This window comes from Xiphophorus maculatus, chromosome 1, assembly GCF_002775205.1.
Source record: "Xiphophorus maculatus strain JP 163 A chromosome 1, X_maculatus-5.0-male, whole genome shotgun sequence".
NCBI classification, from domain to species: domain Eukaryota; kingdom Metazoa; phylum Chordata; class Actinopteri; order Cyprinodontiformes; family Poeciliidae; genus Xiphophorus; species Xiphophorus maculatus.
The window spans coordinates 4,694,163-4,717,731 of NC_036443.1; the positions used below are offsets into that span (position 1 = coordinate 4,694,163).

Here is a 23,569-nt window from a genome sequence, read left to right on the forward strand (position 1 = left end):
TCAAAGCACACCAGAAAGTTCACTTCTGAGTGGTTCTGATAAAAATCCAGCAAAATGAAGGTTTTGAAGCGGCCAAGTCAAAGTGCAGACTTACATCTGATTGAGATACTGTGTTGTGACCATAAATGCACTGGTCAGATTATGAAAGCTGTTCAGTGTGGCTGTACAGACGTTTTCACAGAACTGTTTATCTCATTGTAACGTATCCCCGGCAACAGGCCGGAGAATGGATGTCCTTTACTGCCGCAACAATTTTCTGAACTATAGACATGCAGAGTGAAAGAAACAGACCAGTTATTGAGTTTTACATGAATACTGAAGTGTTTTAATGGATCGAGCTTTTGAACCATTAGCACCATTGCCAGCGTCTTAACACTACTGTTCTTATTTGTCTGTGTAACATTAACAGAGTTAATGAGTTGTTTACAGATGTTCACATGGTTCAAAAGAGTCTGCATTTAATACAACAGGAGGCTTTAACTATACAAACTTAATACAAAATATGGAGATTTTATTTAAGATTTTACGGGTAGTGGCTCCTCTGTGTTGATGGGATGGAGGTAAATTCTTAGCTTTGTTTTATTGAGTGGTTAATTAGAGCGGGAAATGCAGGAATTTGACTTTGGGTAATGATGTTGATATTGCTGACTGTTGAGACACTAAGTTCAAAGGCCATCAAACACCATCGGAAGAAGCAATTATTGAAGACGGAGTTACCGTCAGAGTTAAGCTCACACTGCTGTTATGATGGCAAAACAGAAAATGCAGACAGAGCTAAACAGACAGAATAATGCAGACATGCAGACTTTGGATCTGATTAGGCCAACAGATTCAATCTAAGAGGTAAAAATGTATCAATATTTTTGGTATGACAAAATTGAATGAACTACATTGTTGTTTTTTTCCACCAACACCTGAAGTCAGGGACCTCCGTTAATAAAATAGTTGAAGTTCCTAAATTGGTCCAGCCTCATTAACAGAGTTAATGAGTTGCTACCAAGACAGCATTTAACAATGACAAAGAACTTATTGTCATTACAAAATAATAAAAAAAGGAAACTCTTGTCAGAGCTAGGCCTGTCATGATAGCAAATTTTGCTAAGCGATTAATTGCCTCAAAAATTATTGCGATAAACGATAATATTGTTTGAAGACCTTTTTACACTGATGTAATGGAAATGACGTAATAATGCATGCGATTTCCTGCCAAAGATAGATACACTTTATTTTCAAAAGAACACTAAACACTGGAACTGATAAACAAAATAAACAAAACAACCAAAAACAAAAATAAAATGGATTCTCAGTCTCCATTAACAAAAAACTCACTTGGAAAAAAAACTAAACAACATAAAGCCAAAGTGGAAATAAATACTGCATTCAACCAAAAGACTGCAGATTATGAAGTCTGTATATTATGTTGCCCTTCAGTAATAATTAGATTTAAATAGAGAAGATGGGCACATCGACTACCTGATGCAATAATTCACACTACAGATTTTTTGCTCCTATTTTCCCCCTTACAACAATCTTAGCACGTTGGTCTTTCTAAGATTGTGTGGTGTGTTACGGTAGATCATTGTTGCCGCTCCGATCCAAATCAGGGGTTTTCTCCGACTGGGATCTTAACACAGCCTGTTGAATGTGACAGGTAGCCAATCAGAAAGCGCGGATTCTCCTCCGTGTTTTTTGAGGGGAAATTACGTCGGGGAATCCCAAACAGCTGATACAGCGCAACCCGAAGTCCAGCGGACATTGGGGATGATATGTGGAAACAACATTAATGTTTATTTAACATGCAAAGAATATAGAAATGACAAGAGGAGGAGTTGGAGCGAAATTGCTACCGCAGTTGATAAACTCGGTAACTTTCCAGCTGTTCTTCGTTAACGTGACGTAAACAGGTTATAACGATTTTCATTCAGTCAGGACTTTACTCTGACACTAGCCACATGCATTGCAGGTAGATTGTAGTAAAGCATTGATTAATGCCTGGTTTTAAAATTAGTTAACTGGACTTGTAGCCATTATTTTGTGCCCATTGTTGGACACCACACGGCAGGAACGAACCCGATCGAACCGTTATACCAAGGATTTCTGTCGGCTAATGTGTGATCTGTCAGGTTTTGAAAATGAGCCGACAATCGGCCAACAGCTCTAAGATCGTGTAGTGTGCCTGGGCTTTACACTAAGGAAATGAGGAAGGGAGGAGTCGGTGGAGAGCACCGGAGTTGAGCCTTTTTTCATTCAGTCTCATTAGCTGAAAGAGAAAAAGGTCGGAAGAGACGATAGTGCCGATAATTAAAATGACGTCGATAGTTTTAATTTATCGTACGATTAATCGATTTATCGTTTATCGCGACAGGCCTAGTCAGAGCAAATTAATATTTAAAATGAGCAAATGCACCAAATACCAAAAACATCAACAATGACTTGGTAGAAATATATATATATAATATAAAATAAAACATTTAGCTACACTTAAATACTCTAAATTTCAGTGTAACTGAAAATGAAGTAAAATGTGTACATTTGTTTTACACAGAAACAAAGTCTCACTCGTCTCCTCCTATGACTAAATGTACTCACTGGACTTAGATTTCTTTTTGATTGTGTCCCAACTCAGTTTCAGCCTGGATCAGCATTACAACACATATGAGACGGTATGTGCTCTGTTGGTGTTAACAGTCTGGGAGCTGCCTGTATGAATGATGCAGCATTAATATTCGTCTCTCAGCAAGAATTATTCTCAAGCGGTCCTTTCTTTATAAGATCTACAGTCAGTGTTTTAGCTCAAAACAAAATGTTAAACATTGTCAGGTACAACAAAATAACTCAAAATACGCTCGTCTTTTGGCTTACCAAATAAATCTAAGGTTTGTGAGATGTGAAAGGTAACTCAAATCTTTACATAATTGTGGATGAATCACGTATTTGAATCAATCTTTCATGCAAAATGCAGTCTGCACTTCAAGTCAAAGTGCAGACTTATATTATTGCCAGGATTATGGTTAGACAAGGATGCAAGTGCAGAGAGTCAGACTTCCAGTCATTTGGGCCATGCAGACTGTTTCTCTTAAGCTTTATAAATACTCTCTTACATAAATCTTGATGAAAGGTGCTGTACAGGATTGCCACGTAATAGTAGCTTTGCGTTTCGTTCCTCTCTGCTTTCTGTGTGCACATTGTATTCCAGTGGCCCTGACAAGTCCATGAATACCTGCAATCCTCATGTCAAACAGGAGCTGAGAGGCAAAGAACGCAATACGTTCAAACCTGAGAAACATTCTGTTCTGTAGGATTCAAGGATTTTTTATTGTCATACCACCTCAGCTTGATTGACTCAAGTCCAAATTTTGAACCAAATTGGTACTGAGTATTGGATTTTAAGACACTAATAAATGATAAAGTAATTTATGTGATATATAGTTATGTATATTTTTAAAAAGTGTGTGTGTGTCTATGAAGCTGAATTAGGTGCAGCTTGAGTTCAGTAGTCTGACGGCAGAAGACAGGGTGGTGGTCCTTCTCTGGATGCTCCTCAGCCTCCTGCCTGAGGGGAGCGGCTGGAACAGTCCTTCATGATGAGGAGCGTCCTCCTCCTCCTGCATCGTGCCGTGTAGAGGTTCATGGTGGAGGGAAGTCTGCTCCCCACAGTCCTCTGTGCAGCCTTGACCATCCTCTGCAGGGTCATCCTCTCAGCAGCAGTGCAGCTGCCGTGCCACGCGGTGATGCAGCTGCAGAGAATGCTCTCCACCACACAGCGAAAGAAGCTCCTCAGGACTAGACAGGAAGTGTCATTACTCCAGTTGAGGTCACTGGTACCTGTAGCTGGAGGCCACCTCTACAGCTGCTCGTGGATATTCACATCAGCCTGGTGTGTGTTTTAAAAGGACACAACAGAACTTTAACTAGAACTAAAATATTTAGCATAGAAAGTCCATGTTAAGCACGCTGCAAGGCATATTTGTCAGAACTTGTAAGCTAAATGAATAAAAAAAATTTAAAAATCAATTATCTCAGCCATCCAACATCTCCCATTAAGTCCTTTATTTTTACTAATGAATATATTCCTGCAAATAGAAAGCAACAGACACATGATCCATACTAATCATTTCATTCACTGCTAATGTCTGGCTCCACCCACAATAAACCAGCAACAAATGATGTATATTCCATCGTTAATTTCATGTAAAGACGGTAATCAGAAAAAACACCAGAGTGTCTGTTATGGAATCACATCAGGAATATTACCATTAATTAATACAAATAATTATTGATAATGAATGATACTAAGCAAACTGCAAGAATGAAAGTACTGTATATAAATACATTTCAGGAATATTATATTGTTAGCAGTGCTTCAAGATATTTTTACTCAAGTAAAAGTGAGAAGCATCCATTGAAGAAATAAGAGTAAAAGCTTTTCGTAAAAATATTACTCAAGACCTGAGAAGCTGATGAGAACGTCTGATTTAATACTCAGAAATTATAGAATCAGACAGAGAAAAAAAAGTTATGAAATAATGTGCAATCTCTGGTACTTTAAAGACAAAAATGAAGAAATGAATAAACATACATAAATAACATAAATACAAATTCAAGCAGAAGAAATAATTTTTCAAATCAATTATTTCCTATATAACATTCATCAAACCAATACTTACAGTAGGTGATGCAAGCAGTAGTGGAAATAATATGTACTTGATTTAGGAAAACACAAGAAACGTGAAGAAATAAATAATTTTTAGTAGAGCATACAAATATGCTCACTCTTTATTTATTTTAATTGTATGTTTCGTTTTGTGTTTGCCTTAAGACTCTGTAAGTCGGTTTGTGAATAACATAATTACCAAGTCAAGTTTCCTGGGGAAACTGCAAGTAGGGGAAACATTTCCTAATTCTCTTGATGTGACAAACATTTTGAAAGCTTTGTCTTCAGTTTTTATTGTTTGTTTATATTTCCAGTTTTCTAAACATCCAAATAAGCAACAAATACCCAGACTTTAATGTTGTGTTCTGGTTCTTTTTTTTTGTTTGTTTTGACACAAAAATGAGACGCTGCTTCATTTACTATTTCTTCATGTCTGTTTATTTTTTGAATCTTTACATGCCTGAGATGCGTCACAAACTAACATTTTAGATCATTAATATGAAGAAACACTAAAAATTAGGAAATGCCTAAAGCGTTAAAGCTAAAGTCGTCCTAAACATGTGGAAGTGTTTTATTAAAATATCTGTTAGACAACATTTTCTTCTCCTGAGGATCTCGTCCCTGGTGATCCGCCTGACCCGGGTCTTTGTGTGTAAATAAACGGTATTCATCACACTTTCAGCAGGGAATAATCCAAATATTTAAACTTTTCTGACAGTGTTTAAACCAAAGTCTTTCCACAGCTAAATACAGCGTGTCCCGTGCTGTTCTACAGTTTCCAGCAGAGACAATCAGAGTCGTAAATGAACCTGGTTCCTGTCTGGTGTTGTGTCTAACATGAACAACACAGAAGTCGATGCATTTTAACAATATCCATACGAAGCTTTGTAATCCTCTTGTTAACCTGTTAAATTTGAAAGCCAGACAGGTGAAATAAGCAGCAATGAAAAAAAGCTTACAAACAAAAACTCACTGGAAAAAAAGTGGAAGAAAACAAATAAAGCTGCTCCGTTCTCTGTTCTCTTGAAATTGAAAAATCAATTTCAACTGTTTTCCCAATCAGAGTATGAAAAGCAGATCTCTCCTCCTGCAATGTTATCGTTAAGCTCTCAGAAAATACAATTCTAGCAAGCATCCTTACACTATTTCAGAAAAATGATTTCATATGTATTTTATATTTATTATAGGTCTACTTGTCAATACATTCAGAATTAATAAGGTATTTTTCTCTATGTTCCAACATTTTTGGCTTTTAAACATTAACACTGTATTTGCTGCATGCCTTTAAAACTGGGAGACATGATTCATTTCACTATTTGACATTTTTTTATGTATATATATGATTTTTAAATAGGTAGTTTTGAATTTTGGACTTGAACTTTCTGCTTTTCATGGAGACTGCTGTTTAGTTCATACTGCGATTGGGGGCTTGTTTTTCCATCTCTGTATTTTCTGTTTAAACTATTTGAAAAGAAGTCCAACGCTTGTTTTGTTTTTGTTTTTCTCTTGCTGCTGTGACGGCCATCCTCAGACGTGGCTTCTAAACCGAGGTATGTCTAGATTTCTAGAGCTTCCACCTTGTTAGACTGCTGGAACATGTGAACCAAATTTGTTAAGTATATTTTGAAAACAAAACAAAATGCCAAACGCCCAAGGGTGGTGTTTTACAAAAATACCTTTTCAAATTTTCAGTAAGGTGTCGACGGTAAACGTATACGCATACACACGTGTGGGTGTTTCTATTTTAGGCATTTTGTTTGGTGTGTTCTGACGAAGCAAGAGCGAACTAGTTAGATCCTGAGAGCTTTTCTGAGGCCGTAAAAAAACACAATATATTGGATGGTGAGCATGATAAGAGACATATAATGGGCCTGAAAACAATCTAAAATCATATGTTTGTAAGAAAAGCAGTCAAGAAGAAAAATCAATTTCTAGAGATGATACACTTGGTCCTGTCTTTATGCCAGACAAGCTAAATTGCTTTACACAAATCTATCTATCTATCTATCTATATCTATCTATATCTATATCTATATCTATCTCTCTCTCTCTCTCTCTCTCTCTCTCTCTCTCTATATATATATATATATATATATATATATATATATATATATATATAGATGGTAAGAGTGTTTGAGATCTGCTTGTAAAAAAATATTTCCCCACAGCCATGCATTCTTGTCTCAACAGATGAGTAATCTATCTGTCTGTCTGTCTGTCTGTCTGTCCACCTGCTGAAACTAGATATTTTTTTTTAAGATGTTTGACAGAAAACTACTTTAAAGGAACGTCAAAATGCCCAGAATGTTTTTTGTTTTTATTGCAAAAATACAACCTTACATTGGACTAGAATGAGATATGAACTTAATGTGCTTCTTGCAAAAGAAAAGTAATTTATTTTCAAGTACATCATCTCGGCCTTTGTTCCTATGTCTCAAAAACATGATCAGGGTTTAGATGCAGCTCATCCATTCAGTGAATGTGCTGTTTTCCTCTCTGGCTCAGATTTGAGCTGCTTTTTATACACACAGCCATTCTGTTAGGTAGGTGAACCAACCAGACCTTGGCCGGGTCGTCTCAGTAAGACCATAGAGGAGGACAGTGAACTGACTGCAGCCTTGGCGAATCTTTAAAGAAAAGTCTCAAGAGTTACTGCATTCTGTCACAACTGACATAACTTTGATATTTAGCAGATCCCTTAGAGTTGGAATCACTGAAGCTGTAAGGAGACAACTTTGGCTCGGGCTTAACAGCGAGGAGACACTTAGGGGTTCAGTCCACCAGAACTTAAAAAATGACAAATCGAAATAATTAATCTTACTTAAAAATAGCTAAACGACAACTTTGGCTATTTTCAAAAGTGAGTATAACACTTTTGAAAGCACAGAGCATGTCAACTGGAAAGATGGAAAACCGAAAATAGGACATAGAATTAAAATTAAGTGGAATTACCTCCAATTGACACAATCAGCATGTTTAAAGGTGGGGTACACCACAGAGAGCTCAGCAGTTCAGTGCAGCGACAAACATCCACAGTTGCATCTCCTACTAAGGTCACTTTACAGTCACCAAGCAACCGGTCATGACTGCTTTTTGGCTGCAGGTAGATGCAGGAGTACAGAGAGAAAAACCAGACATGCATGAGGAAAACATAACATTACACACATCAAAACCCCAGCTCACACTAACACCACCTTCCCTCACCTACAATGCTTTGCAAAATTATTCATGCTTCTACATCTGTTCACATTTTGTCACAGCCACAAAACTTCAACGTATTCAGTGAAATCTGGTATGTTCTCACACCCAGTGGTCAGGTAGACTTAGTTCGATTTTGACACTGCACTGTCAAACCGACCAAGCTCTCTGAACAACCTGGACCCGCCTTGTTTATAGTGGCGATGTACCAGGATTCACTGACAGAAATGACACAAGAAGAAGTCATTAAGCGCAACTTCATTGTTCACAAAATGCAAATGACAATGAAGTGGTGTCAGATTTAAGCAGCTTAAAGATTTCTCTTTTGTCCTAAAGCTGAAAAAAGAAGAAAAAAAGAGAAAACAGGAACCATTTCACCTGCAAATGTTTGACTTGCACGCTTGTTTTAGTTGTATTTACACAGAATACCCTGTGATTTAGTTCACTTCCTGTTTTTGGAGCGGTTTCTGATCCACTTGCCATTCTCATAAAATCAAACTGCACCAGAAATAACTTCAACTGAACAGAGACCCAGGTTTGTAGACAGACTAAATTTAGCGTTTTTGTTTGCCTGCATCAGCGTATTACTACGCATTGTGTAAAGCAGGTCGGGTTATAAAATGGTATTCCAAGCTTTTAGCATCTCACAGAAAATGAACCACCATCTGTGAAAGAGCCTAGTGCAACAGCAAGGAAAAGTTCCCTCAAAGGTTTGCTACAGCCATGAAGCAAAAATATAGAGGAGGATGCACACTTGTGAAACAATACATCTGGACGTTACACATTACCCCAAAAACCATCACAACTATGAAACATGGTGGTTGGCGACATCATGCTCTGGAGAAACTTTCAGCAGGAACAAGGAAATTCTATATGTATAGAGCTAAATACAGGAAAATTGTGAAAGAAAACCTGCTGAATTGCAAAAAACCTGAGACTGGGCCAGACTGGGACACTCCAGTACGACAACAAATACGGGTTTCAGTGGAATGGCTTACACCAAAATGCACTCATTACTTTACAATTTAATGTAAGGTAAAATCTAGACCTAAATCCCTTAGGCTGATATGTGACAAGATGCTCTTAGTCAATACTGATTGGGCTTGAGCTGGTTTATACATGGATATGGACTAAATTTCAGCCTATAGATTATGTAAATCCGGTCCCAAGTCCCAAGAAGACCTCCTGGAAAAATGCTAACACTGTTGAAACTAACGCCACTCGGAGAGAAAAAAAATATGCATCGTAACCAAGCAAAGAAGGAATAATGCAAAAGTCTTTCCTCACGGATGAACTGGAAGGTTTGCAGTTCAAACTCACCATGCTGCACAAACAACTCGCCCCCTTGCATCACAGCATGAGGCCACTTAATGTTGCAAAGGCAAACAAGCTCAAAAGTGCACCGGCTTCCCTCTAAGTGCTCACTGAGGCGACGGAATAAAAAACATTTATCTAACAGGAAAATATACAGAAACTATGGGAACTGGAGAAAGTTCACTTTCCTCCAACGGCGTGATCTTTTCAATAATTTCCACATATGCAGACATATGTAGATCATAAAAGACAGCTCCACAGTGTCTAATTTTCTGGGCTTGACTGTTTTCTTATTCGGGCTGTAAAATTTGCTACGGAGTTAAAGCAGGTCTGGTTACTAAATCTGAGTCCATATTTTCCACCTAACATGTTTCAAGAAGATGTTATTCATCTGTCAAAATAACATGTATGTCATGTATGTTTCTTCAAGAGTGAGAGGAAGTCAATACACCAGAAAAGCCCGCACTCATGCCCAAACATGGAAACTCCAAGCACAACAGCCTCGGTCAGGAAACCAGAGACTTCTTCCTGCACCACTGAACTGCCCAGAGAAACATCAATACATTCAAAATACAATTCTTCTCTGCTGTTAAGACGTAGAAATGGAACCACTTGACATAGATAGTCTACTGAAGTCGCCTTTTTGATGATGATTCTGTTTACTTTTAAGGCAGTATTCCTGTTTGTGGTGCTCTGACCGAGCACAGACATGTTTTCCCAGAAAGTCTGAAGATTTCTGTAATACGTTTTATTCCCACCTTCACTGTTGTCACAATAAAATACCACAAAGTAATGTGTTTACATATTAAGACCATTTTCCTCAATCTTCAGCAGACCAATGTTTTGCTCTATGGCACTACACCAACACTTTTAAGCTGCTGAGGGTAAACATTTAGAAACTGTCCCGTCGTCCAGACTGGACTCGAGGTGCAACACCAAAAACATCCACAAGAAGTGGCAGAGCACACGGTGCTTCTTGAAGAAGTTTAGAGACTTCAGTCTTTGTTGCAAACATCTAAAAAAAAGGTCAGATTTATCAAAAAGAAAACAATCTGAATAAAATGTAAAAAAAAAAAAAAAAATTAAAGCTGAGGACAGGACACATAGGAAACCCAAGACAAGGCCACAGGAAGAAAAGACATGAGATAACTAAGTGGAGAAAACCATATAGCTTCTGGAGTCTAGACCAATAGAGAGACAAGAGTCCATTTGTGGAGTCTGGGTTTGATAGTTACCAGGACAACAGTACTTCTGACTCGTTTCCACTAGTGGCTGCTTGGAGCTGCTAGATTAAGCTGTACTCAGTTATATGGGGTTTCCATTAGTAACAGCCATAGGATCCCAGCCCCTTTATTTGAAACCTTTGTCACTTTGCTTCCAAGCGTGCTGGAACTAGGGATGTGACATCAGAAAAATGTCGGTCACTGATTGGCTAGGGGCTAGGGTCACTGGTTGCACCAAAAGGGCAAATGCCATACAAAAATTTGACCCACCGTTTGTCGAAACTGTCTCCCTGCTGGCAGTCTTTTCTGGCTCTCTTCCTTGACATTGACATTGTTTGGTCGTGTTGTGTTTCTATTACATGCAGATCACATTTAGCTACTTTTCTGACGCTGGGACTGTTCATCTAAAAGACAGCCCCACCCAGCAGAGCAGTAATTAAAAACCACCAGAGCCCCACTGTGGGAATAGGACTTTGGTGACTTCACTGGGTCTAGAGTAAAATTTGGCCCAAATGGGATAATGATGTAGAGCCGTTCTTCAGGAGTTGAGCTCTGACCATTAGTTCCAGAGAAATGAATTCTTAATGCTCCAGCATAACAATACATATTAGGTCATTTTCATCCTCCTGCTGTGAGATGAATAACCTTAGTATGGAAAAACTTGATTGGCCAGAGTCCTAACCTCAAACTGATAGAAAACATCTGGGATGAATTAGAGGGGAGCTTGTGACACAGTCCTACATCAGTGTCTGACCTTACAAATGCTCTTCACGAAGGATGACATTCGACATTCTCCTAACCTTGCAGACATGCTTCTCGGAAGAGCTGAAGCTGTCAGACCTGCAGAGTGGGGGCCAATACTTTTGGCAAAGAAGCATAGGAATTTATCAACATCAACCTGAGAGGGGGCAAGCAGATCAGTATCAGGCAACGTGGTGAATCCACATTAAACGGCACTGGCATTTCATGAATTGATAACACATCTAATTATCGGGAACAGACTGAGGAAGGATTAATATATTAGCAGCAGGTATTAACTGGCCAGGCAGGGACAGAAATCATCACAGCCAGGCCACATATCCAGTCAGCTTTCCACTGTCTGACTGCATGATAATGATGAGAAATGTGGGGGTGTGTTGGCATGTGAATTTGAATTTACTACATATAGAAGACCACTTTTACCCACTAGGGGAGGTCATTTGTGGAATGTAAGATCCTGTTCCTGGATCTCACTTTTTTTTTGTTGCAGTCCTGCTGCACTCTACTAACTAGTAGTAGCTGCATTATTTATTTTTGCCATTTATGGCGCCGATTAAGCAGCGAAAGAATTCAAGACGGCTGGACTATCACCCCGAGCAGAGTTCCCTCTGTGCTCCTATTAATCCACAAAGATCCGTCCTCCGTCTTCCTCCGTCCCCTCTGCACTTTGTCTTTCCAAGCATCTACAAGCCTGGTGAGGCACATATGTACCGTCTCGCCACTCAAAGTTCCTGATTGCTGTGGAAAGAGGCTAAATGCGTGGAGCCTCTGGTGCTGAAACCAACAGGCACAACCTGTCAGTGCATGCAAACATCAGAAACACATGCACTCCTAGAAAATTCTGTACAAGGTATTGGCTTGTCTTGGTCACTGATTCTTCTGTAGAATTAATGTTTTGGAAGAGATTTTCTTCTGTGAAGAGAAAATATATGCTTGTGCCTTTTCTATGTATAAATTTAACCAAAGCAACCAAGAATACAATCTTTCAGCAACTCTGCAGCTCCAGTTGGTGATTATTATGTTGGAATGGTGAATAGAAGGAGAAGAACAAAGACGAGACAGAGGGTATGAGGGGACGAGGCAAACAGCATGTTGATGCAGAGGAGCAAGTTGGCACAGAGTAGCAAAAAAAAACTGTGGCAGTATTTTATCTAGTCATCTCAGCAATTTCTAATCCAGCGAAGCAAAATTCAGTGTTTCTCAGCTAATCTTAAACTATCAATGACAAAATAAGACATCAAAGAGAGACAAAAGCAGCGGAAAGGCTCCATTAAAGTGTGACGAACATTTGGGTTAGAACTATAAATTGGTCACAGATGCAATAGATAATTATTCCTGTCATAAAGTTATCAAGACTTCCAGTCTTGGTACTGCCATACAGCCTGAACTCTAACCCTACCTGGGTGGATGTGCCATAACTTTCTCCAGCTGAATAGAAACTAAATTGAAGTTATTGTCTTTGGAGCAAAAGAAGAACAATCAAAAGTCAGTTATTAGAGCTAGAAACTAGCGATCAGGCCTGAAATCTGAGTGCAGTGATGGACTCTGACCTGAACCTTCAGAGACAAATGAAGACAGTTAGGTCTGACTAACAAATCAATCCTCCAGCTGCAGCAGATCCAGAATGCTGCTGCTGCCATTCTGACTAAAACCAGGCAGATAGATAACACCAGTTCTAAAGGCCTTCCACTGGCTTCCTTTAGCTCAGAAAATAGACTTTAAAATATTGTTGCTAGTTTATAAACCACTGAACGGTTTAGCACCACAATACATTAAGGATTTACTATCACTCTTGCCTTTAAGTCAGCGCAATGTAAAGATGGTAGGAAGAGGAAACAGGATAGGAGGAGAAGCAGCTGCAGCGGCGGCATTAAACAGACAAAAATGTGAGACCAAGAGAGGGAGATGTGAAGACAGGCATGAATCACAAACTCATTATGTGCCACATCTGTTACTCGGTGGCCTCCGAAGCCACCCAAAGGTCAGTGAAACCTACTGAATTTTTAAAGTGAAGTTCTTTAACAGCAGAATGGATTTTATAAGACAGTAAATTTGAGATATCTTTACAAACTCCTTATATCTTTGATCTTAGCGTACTAATGTGTGAGCAAATTTGTTTGTTTGGCCAAAACAACTTGGGTATTATTAGTTGTTTGCAGTATTCCTAATTTATTTTACACAATAATTGGTAACACTTTATTTGACAGGTTGTGAATAAGACTGACATGACACCGTCATAAACACGAGTAAGTCTTCATGAATATTTATGACTGTTGTCATAAAGTGTCATTCGATAAATCATGACACTTTTAATACAAAGTTGACATTATTCAAAATGTCTTTGTTATGACAACTTGACATTAACCAAGAAATAATGATCTGTCATAAATCTATTTTAGAAGTATTACTGATTTGGTTTATACTTTTGCCATCTGGTTGAAAATATCGCTTCATTAGATAAAGAAAAGACAAAATGTACATTAACATTCATTCACCATGGCAATAAGAACGCTAATCACACAATAAAAATTCGGTTACAAAAGGTAAAGGTTTTCAGATCTCCAAACCTAAACATGTTGTTATTATTAACATTAGTTAAGGATTCCTTAAGTGACGTTCTATTTAAAGATTATAATAAACACCCGCAGGTCATAACTTTCTGCTCACTATGTGAAGCTTGATGCTTAAATTCAGACTTTCTTATCCAACTGGTGTCCTGAAGAAGCCTGTTTTAAAACAACAATAGAGAGTATTGTATACAAAAGAGAGCAGTTTTTTTTAAAAAAAATAATTTTTTATTATTACAAAAATACAATCAAATTTTAACTCCTTATCACCTAACCCTATTTAGAAGTGAACAAAATAGCTTTATCACACCTCTAACATCCCTTCAGCACCGATGGATTTAACCTTAAATCATTTTCTTCACTTTAGATGAAAATAAAATCATGACTTTTTTTTATATGTTGATGAAGTTTGAAACAATGCTGATTTATGGTACAGTTAATGTCAGATTTTAACAAAATAAACCCTATTACATAACATTGTAAATTCCTGTGCAGTCTTCTGACCGCACACATCGGAGCGCAAACTGGAATCAGACACACAGCCGTGCGTAAAGCCTTCACCCCGCAGTTTAACCACAAATTCCATCATTGCATTCCTCCATCTTTCGCAACACACACTCCGTCCTTTCACAGCTGGTTATTCTATAAGTTCTGATGTGTGAATATTTGCAGTGAATATCTCGGGCTCCGTAACTCTCGCTGCGCAAAGACCAGCAGCTGGAAGCACACACACACACACACACACACACACACACACACACACACACACACACACACACACACACACACACACACACACACACACACACACACACTCACACCCCCGCACACGCACCATCTCCACCCACCTGCAGCACGGTCTTCATGGTGACAGCGGAGACGATGGTGGTGCAGATCTTCTCCCCGTTGCGGGTCATTTGGCCCATGGTGAAGAGCATCGGAGTGGCGAGCGCGAAGGACGCAATCCACATGGCGCTGATAAGCTTCTTAGTGCGGCTCCGGGACATGATGCTCTTCGCTTTGAACGGGTGGCAGATGGCCATGTAGCGCTCCACGCTCAGGCTGGCGATGTTGAGCGCGGTGGCGTAGGAGCAGCTGTCCCGCAGGAAGTAGTAGCCCCTGCACACGGCGTCCCCGAACACCCACGGGTGGTGGAACCAGATGAAATTGTAGAGCTCGATGGGCATGGAGAGGACGAGGATGAGCAGGTCCGACACGGCCAGGCTGGCCAGGTGGTAGTGCACGGTGCTCTGGAGGTTCTGCAGGCTCTTTTTGGTCAGCAGGGTGTACAGGGTGATGGAGTTCCCCAGAGAGCCGACGGCGAACAGAGCCACGTAGATGACGGTGACTATCACCTTGGAGTAGATGTCGGTGTTCACCTCCAGGTCTTCTTCCTCGGGTCTGGGAGCGCCCGTGTCGTTCCCGACGGGAGACAGCGACTTGTTCCCAAACAGCCGCTGCGCCAGCGCGCCAAAGCCGGCCAGGTTGCGCTCCGAGAGCGTAAAGTTTAAATCCATTCTGCTTTTAAATTTGAAGCATCCAAGGATCGCGATCTGTGCGCTGATCCGCGAGCTGCTGCTGCTTGAGAAAAACCGAACCGATGCGTGGAGGTCGGAGCGCAGCTGCTTTTATATTTGGCACAGCAGGGAGGCGCGCTCGCTATTGGCGCCGCTTTGATGACGCTTGGACAGTTAGTGAGAGTTTCATCTGTGAACGGGCAGATTATTAATACATTTTATGAAGTTGCTCCCAGTAGCGGAACTAGACTTTTAGCAAGAGGTGGCCAAAGGGGGGATAAGACTTTATTTGGGGGGCTGAATACTAATAAAGGAAAAATATCCAGTTACTCTACGCTGGTAAGTAAAGAAATAAACATTGAGCTTTAAAGTGGATGTTGCAATTTTGCATTTTTTATTTTTTAAATGTGGGACTTTAAAAAAAAAGCACCCAGGGTCTTTGATGCCCTACTTTTGATTAATTAATTACATGGATTTTAACACGTTCAAAATATGAACACCATTATTTGAGTAATCTAGATAACAGATTCAAAACAACACATGTCTTAGTTGAGCTCATATTTATTCGATCCTTTAGCAGCAAAGGGGTTTTGGAACTGAAAATGTCTCTTCTTTCATTCATCAATGGCTTTTGATTAAAAATGTGATTTCAGTTAATTAATTACAGACCCTGCAATTCATTTGATTAAAAATCTGAACCCAGTCCCACCACTATAAAAAAAAAAGAAATAAAAATTAATTGAGTTCTTTTTCAACCCAACATTAGATTATGAAGAAGCAGAGAACAATCCCAAGCATTTGAAGACATTTGCCCTTTAAGATCTTTCTCTTCTCATCTAAAAGGATTTAATTTAATAATGCAGACGCATTTTAATTAAGAAGGGGTTTTGCAGGGTATTCCTCTCTTCCTCTGTCACAGAAATGCAGAGAAATAATGTCAGACGACAACCATAGAGCTCACCTCAATGCATCACAATGTGCTCAGGACTTCATTTGTGGCTGGGTCTCCTTTGCTAATGATTCACTCACAGCGTGCAGAGATATTATCGCTGGACGGGAAGAGAGGAATTGTTGCTCTAACGGTTACTTGGCAATAGCCGGCACCGTTCAAACCAGTGTTGCAAAGCAGCTCTGCCTCTTTATTGCCAACAAACCCAACAGAAAGCAAGTTGTTTTCTTCCAAGCTCTTTAGCAGCCAGCGGTGTGTCTGCAGCTCTTCCCATTCCGTGGATAACTCCATTTCTTTTACTGGGCAGGACTCTGGCCTGCGAGCACACACTTAATCACGTTTATTGCATCCACACACAAATGGTTCTGTTCCTCTGTAAGGCACCTGTTTGGGTGCTGCAGGAAACGTCTTCCGAGAGATTCGCAAGCGCTGATATTTTTCAAACTGATGCATAGTTAAGACATCTGTCTACCTGAGGGCTTTTGTTTGTCACTGGGAAACGCAAATACACATGATGTTGAAAGACACTCTTACCGGGATAGTTTGTGGTTAAAGAGTAGTCGACATTTTTGTCTCTCAACACATCTTCACAGTTGTTCAAGGTCCTTTCATTCTCCCTAAATGAAAATTATGGCAACGGAAAAGAAAAATAAAGCATGTTGGGTCGAAAATGAAATTTGAACGCTTACAAAAGGTTGCTCTGCGCAATGTGTTAATGCACAATTTCAGTGCAAGGTTAAAAACAATGTGGATTTTAAAGAATGACTGCCTTGGTATGAGTTGAGAAGAAAGTTTGTTTTTTTTCACTTAAGTGAGCTGAGAAATTCTGTTTTAACATTTTTTTTGTCCAACTGTCTATGAGGAAACACTGATGTAGCAGTAACAAAGATGCAAAGTGAAAAGTTATTAGTTTATTTCAAATTGAAATTTTATGTACATCTTATTTCTTTCCCAGGCTGCTGGTGTACTGTTCCTGGCCTTGCAGTGTGTGATGGTGTAGGTGGTAATACACACACAATAAATCAATAATTTATTGAAGTGCAAAGTCTTTCTCCCATTTAAATGTGTGTTTACTGGGATGAAGGGTGTAACGTGGACAGTCTAATACGGCATCAGGACAAGAGAATGTTTTTTGTTGGAACTGCAGTCTACAGATGCTCCTTGTGATCAAATGTGTATGAGTTGAATATGAAGTCGGCCGAAAATGATCATCAGAAAGTAGGTCAGGCTGTGCTCCTGTTGGAGCATCTCTGAGTGTCTAACCTGCTCAACTGAGGGAATCTTCATCACAGCAGACAGTTTCTGTATTGTGCAGCATAAGACAAAAGTGCAACTAATCCCCCTGTGAAAGCGTGAAGCAAAATTATGAAAACCTCCAACAAACTGGGTGGAACCAAGAGGCGGAGAGGCACGGCCGAGTTCGGGGATGAGTGGGAGGGCTAAGAGCAGCTGGAGGAAAGAAGCACTTAGAAACTTTATCGTTATATTTTGTGATTTTTCAAGACACCTCTTAAGACTTTGTGTCTGTGTATATATATATAAAATAACTGGTGATGAATCAAGCAACATTTGTCTGTTTTGCTGGAGACTTAGTAATATTTAGTGTTTTTGCATTGATTGGGGATAAAAACAAAAGGAAGCACTCAACTACTGCTACAGGCGATTTTTGTATGCATCTCTCTTTAGAAACAACAAAGTGTGGCATTTAAAAAAGATGTGGGGACCAAAGCTGCCTGTTGTGTATGAGCTCTGGGGATGTCAATTACACAGCATGTGCTAGACATCGGAACGGACTTAGGTTTTTAAGCATACACATATAATTGCATACCTTTTTGCGCAAAAACAATTATGCTGCCCACAACTTACATCCGGAACAAAACATCTATGCATAGAAACTACTCTGGCTCAAACTTACTGAAATACTTGGCTTACTGACTAGATAATTAGTCATGATGTATTTACTTTGAAAAACTGGTTGGAAATGTACAAATCAGCAAATTTAGGTTTAGAAATGTCTTTTTTTATGTTGCTTTGCATCCCCCTAAATTGTTATAGGAGAAGCTAAAACGACTTAAGCCATCGTGACGCATAAAGCTGAAATTGCTTGAATAAATAAGCAATAGCCCTATGTGTTTCTGTGTGAAATATTGAAATGCTTCTTTGGTAGTCACTGTCAAACATGGCCCACTAATATCATTTGTAGCGATCTGACACGTGGCATCGGCCATGTCGGTGGTGGCAAAGCATGCAATCTGCTTCACCAAAATAATAAGAAATTAAGATAAACATATATTAGATAATTATTAGAAACATCATGTTCTATTCTGTAATGCTCTTAAAAAATATGGTGGGGAGGCTGTTACAAATTCTTTATAAAGAAATTCAAAGAAAAAACATTTATAGCTCTGGAAAATGTTTGAAGCCAGTTGTTGCCTTTTTCCACCTCAAACAGGACGGACAATGCTCTACAACACGAGACCCCAATGTACGCTAGATATACTTTGCAGAGTGTCATGTTCTGGGGAAAGCGTTTAACCCAACTGGTAATTCATTAAATGGTTTGTTACAAAGAATGTGCACAGTGGAGACTTCTTAGGAGTCATGTGTACTACAACAGACCTACAATGAAGATAACTAACTTTGGCTCCGTTTTTCCTGAAGATGTTTCCACACCCGTCTTTGTCTGCGAGCCTCCAGGTTCGACAATCTCCTGGATGTGTGCGGAAACGTTTCCAAGCGGCGCGCCTTCCCTTTTATTCCATCAATCCAGAAACCTAACTCGATAATTTGCTATGCAGAACACATCAAGCAGTCCGTCTGATGCAGCTGCTTCTGTTCTGCTGTCGCTGTTCAGCAGCAGGGAAATCAAATCTACAGCTGTCTTCGACAGACGCCACAGGAAAATATGAAGCACCCACACATGAAGAATCTAAAAGTCTGTTTTTATTGTGCCAACAAAATGACTGAACCTTTAAACTTTTCAAACACTCTACTGAGACTAAGGAGGATATTGCTACATTTTGCTTTTCAAGAGGACCCTGTTTGACAAAGACCCTATCTACTGGTAGACAAACGTGTATGTTTTGGTTGTATTTTCCCAGAATGCCATGCACTTAAACAGCTCTGCATGGTCGAACCGAACTGTCGAAATCAATTCTCAGAATCAGAATCTGTTTGAACTTGAGACACATATACTGTTCAGGGACAAATTGACCTTGAACAAAAAATCAGGGTCAATTTTGTTGACTGATGAATCTGGTTTATCAGTCAGGGCAGGAGCAACAGTTTTGAGGGGCAAATGTCCAAGGCTGTGGACTGAACACGCAGGGCCCTTTGACCTGCTTCCTGATTTTTGGAGCTGTCTCTGTTCCACTTGGCATCATCATCTGCATTCAAACCACAACAAAGTTCACTTGAACTGAACCAAGACTTAGTGTGAATCCACACCAGGCCTGTTTAGTCTGCTTTAATTGAACTCTGGTTCATTTGTCTAGAAAGTCCAGTTGATTTGAAGAGATGTGAATGCGTAATCAAACTCTGATGCAGTTGCCATCACTACAACATGCTATCTACTTGATATTCCTACACATTTTTGATATTCCTACACATTTTTGATGTGTAGGAATATCACATCAAAAATTGGCATTGACACTCAAAATAGTGTTGCAGTTGTAGCACAACTCTGCACAGCTGAAATGCAGCAGGCAGGACTTCCAGAGTTTGTCTGTCCTGTTAGGTCCTCTGTTTCGCCTCCATCATTTCTGCTGAATTGGAGAAATTCAGCAGCACAGAACAGCAGAAAAAGACCCAGTTTTCTAAACAAGCACATAATCCCAATGTTTTATATAAACAAAATGCTTTTTATTTTGCCCACCCAGGTTCATTTGTGCCATTTAACACCTCAACCACTACATAGGAATCATTGGCTTTCTCTCTCTTTCACCTGTGATGTCAAACCAACATCTCTGCTTTCTGTCGCTTGTTTGTGGCAGAGTTTATGGAATGCATTTACTGCAAATGATTTCAGTATTGCTGCAGCTGATAACTTGCGTGTCTCATGCCAAGAAGTAAAGTATCCCCCACACACCAGTGAGATCCATCTTTCCCGTCGACTTTAAAAGATTGCTTTGCTGGCTGGACATCTGCAGCAGAAGAAAAATCTCATATCTTACTTTGGAGTCTTTGTATTCTTTGAAGTTTTCACTCTTAGATTAAGACTTCTCTGCTGAGAGCATGTGAAGAGCTCCTTCCTGTTGTTTACTGAAGCCTGCGCATGATGTCTCTTTTTTCAGAAAGATACTTAGGCAACAAAATCATGTTGTCGTGCCGCAAAAGTCCAGCTTAACGTGAAAGCTAAAGACTTTTTGGGAAAAATATTTTATACTTCCAGTGTTACCTGCTATATGTTCACAATTAGACCTTCATCTTGTATTTGGTAGAGTTTAAAGTTTAAAGGTGTGTAAACAAAGCTATTGTCACCTTGACTCTGGTAGCTGTTCCCTCTGGCACAACTGATGAATATGTGGGTAGTACCAGCTTTGGATCTTGATTGAACCAGCTTGGATGCAGAAAAGGGAACACAATGTAAACTAATTTGGGTTTACAGACAGAGAGGTTAACTGTTAACATCATTGGAGGTGTTTTATAAACGGATTTTAATTTAGCTTGTACCAATGTTTACATACGGATGTAAACATTGGTACATTCACATTAATAAATTCCAAGATATTATAGGCAATAAAGTGAAGTCTTCTTTTATTCCTGAGCATAAAAGTGACAGGGGAAGCAGAGTAATAATTTTCATAATCAATGGCATTGATAGGTTTCAGAGCAGTGCAGTTGGTAGCACTTGCATTTCCATCTCTAATGTGGGCAAGTCTATTTTCCACTAATGATGAAAAAACACAATTTCCCACAAGGGAAAGACCACAGTTGTGGTCTAAATAAGAAATTTAATTGAAATCACACATGAATAAGCGTGTTCACACCATGAGTCACTAAAAATCATGGCAGTGTTACATACATATAGTAAACTGCGTTTCAGAGAAATTGTTGTGGTTTTACATAAGAGCTATGGCTTCGAATGACACAACTTTCAATGAACTGTGTGAGTGTTAGTGGAGCCAGCTGCACATTGAAAAAAAACAAACCCAAGCCGCCATCCTCCTATCACTTCCTGTCGTCTTCTTTGTGGTTTTTGCCAGTGGTAACATCCACCTGTTGATCATGTGACTTGTGTGATGTGAAAAAACTGTTTCCATTGCAGTTTTGCAAAATACATCTATTTTCATAAGGCCAATAAAACACCTCATCCTAAAAACCATTATTGAAAAATGTGAGATTTTTGTTAAAGTTGGCTTTTTTCCATTAAGTAAATTTGATTGTATAATTTCAGTCTGCGCACCCTGATAGTTTAAAGGAAATGGAAATGCAGCGACTGTTGCCTTTCAGCAAGAACATCCTGAGTTTGAATTCCAACTGGGGTCTTTCTGCATGGAGTTTGTATTTTCTCCCTGCACTAATGTGAGCGAAGACTAATACAAAAAATGAATAAACCTAGGGAACTAATTCCAGCCAACAAATTATAACTACTATATAAATGTTGAAGCTAAAACATTATTACACTAAAATGTTTCAAATTATTAGTATGTTTAGCTACTCCAGAGAAAAGTTTCTTGCTTCTAGCAGCCTCCAGGATTCCTCCACTTCCTGGTGTCGCATCATAAAAGGTCCTCTCCACCAGCCAGCTCTTTCATTCTCAGCAAAAATCAATGAAGACAGTTAATGAAAGGTGTTCAACCATGAAAGGTGTTCACCCAATGTGTGCACGCATATCAACAATTATAAGTCAATATGAAGGAAAGAATGAAATTATAATTATATGAGGAAACAAATACTAACACTGTGAAATGACTGAAACCTTTGCGACAATGTTTATATTCCATGGTAAACGTGGGGAATGTTAATCTGTGACATTTATTCTGCAAACATCTGAAGGAAGGTTTAGATCCAGAGCTTGAAAACAAATTAATTTTCAAAACTCTGCACACCTAGAACATTTTTTCATGCAACTTGATGAAAGGCAGAATATAAAAATGTAAGGCACCTGAAACATTAGATGAATAATAATAATAATAATAATAATAATAATAATGTTATTATTATACATTAATATGTATAATAATAATAATAATAATGTACATTAAAATAATTTATTATTCTTATTATTCTTATTATTATTATTATTATTATTATTATTATTATTATTATTATTATTATTATATTATTATTACTTAATATTCAACATTAATGTTTTGCTTATCCACATGTTGTCGTGGACCTGTCTACTTTTACTCATTACCATTTTCCAGTAATGACTTAAAGCTGAGACGACACACTTCACTGCACTCAATATGGGCTCTCAAAGAGAAGCTTATTGTCATAATTTGAGGCTAATCTTTTGACCCACATGCAGAATACACTTCAGGATACAGAGAGTGTCAGTTAAATAAAGTTTATTGTAAAAAGAGTTTGAATGTATCTTCTTTGCCCGGGGTATGGGACAGCTGGAGATCTGGATTCTGAGGATGGAGTAGATGAGAGGTGAGTAAGTTGTACTGAAGGTGAAAAAGAGAATAATAGGAGACCTTACTAGTGAAATGGAACTGATCCACCAGGGGGAGGTATTCTGCTGGTGCTGGAACTTGGTTTCTAGGGTGAGTGCCGGGTCCAGGTGGGGTTGGAACTGAAGCCAGGAGATCCAGAGAGAATGGGCGGCGATGAGGGTTTGTTAGTTGCACTTCATTGGAGGGCGGACAGGTTGTAGCACAGACTTGATCAGCCAGAAGAACCAGTCGTAGGGATTTATGAACCAGGGGTTTCTTTATGAAGAATCTTGGAGGTGAAACGATAAAACTCATAAGGCACAAAGGTAACAGCCGCTGAGAACCTACAAGGAAAACACAAGGGAGGCTTGAGTAAAACACTTAGAAAACTCAGCAAGAGCACACACTGAGGGGCACAGAGTACCATGAACGGCAACACTCAGGCATCGAAGGACTGGTGACAGGCTTCTCTTAAACACTGGCTGATGACAGATAGGCTGCAGGTGTGATGGCTGAACACCTGAGACCGCCCTCTGGACAACACAGCTTCCTGGCTCCATCTAGTGGATAACTAGAGACAAGAAAAGCAGCCCCACAGAAACCAAAACTCCAGCTTCCCAACAGTACCCCCCCCTCAACGGCCGCCACCTGGCGGCCCAAAAGAGCCAGAAGGAAGTGAGGCACGGTAGTCAGAGATGAGTCCAGGGTCTAAAATGAAAGAACCGGGCACCCAGGACCGTTCCTCCGGGCCGTAGCCCTCCCAGTCAACGAGGTACTGCCACC

At 39.4% G+C, this 23,569-nt stretch overlaps 1 protein-coding gene and 1 long non-coding RNA gene across 2 annotated transcripts in view; both read right to left on the reverse strand.

Annotated features, from left to right (window-relative positions):
* Nucleotides 1-15,316, reverse strand: part of ntsr1 (neurotensin receptor 1) — a 45,561-nt gene extending 30,245 nt beyond the window's left edge. The window contains exon 1 of the mRNA XM_023326682.1: nucleotides 14,564-15,316. Within this exon, the coding sequence (XP_023182450.1) occupies nucleotides 14,564-15,232 (669 nt within the window). The 5' untranslated portion in view covers nucleotides 15,233-15,316. The remainder of the gene's footprint in view (nucleotides 1-14,563) is intronic.
* A 7,363-nt stretch (nucleotides 15,317-22,679) lies between these two features.
* LOC111609753 lies at nucleotides 22,680-23,569 on the reverse strand. The gene is made up of 3 exons (XR_002753303.1): nucleotides 23,211-23,569; nucleotides 22,834-23,130; nucleotides 22,680-22,762 (listed from the first exon to the last, which is right to left on the reverse strand). It is a non-coding gene; the product is annotated as an uncharacterized LOC111609753 (long non-coding RNA).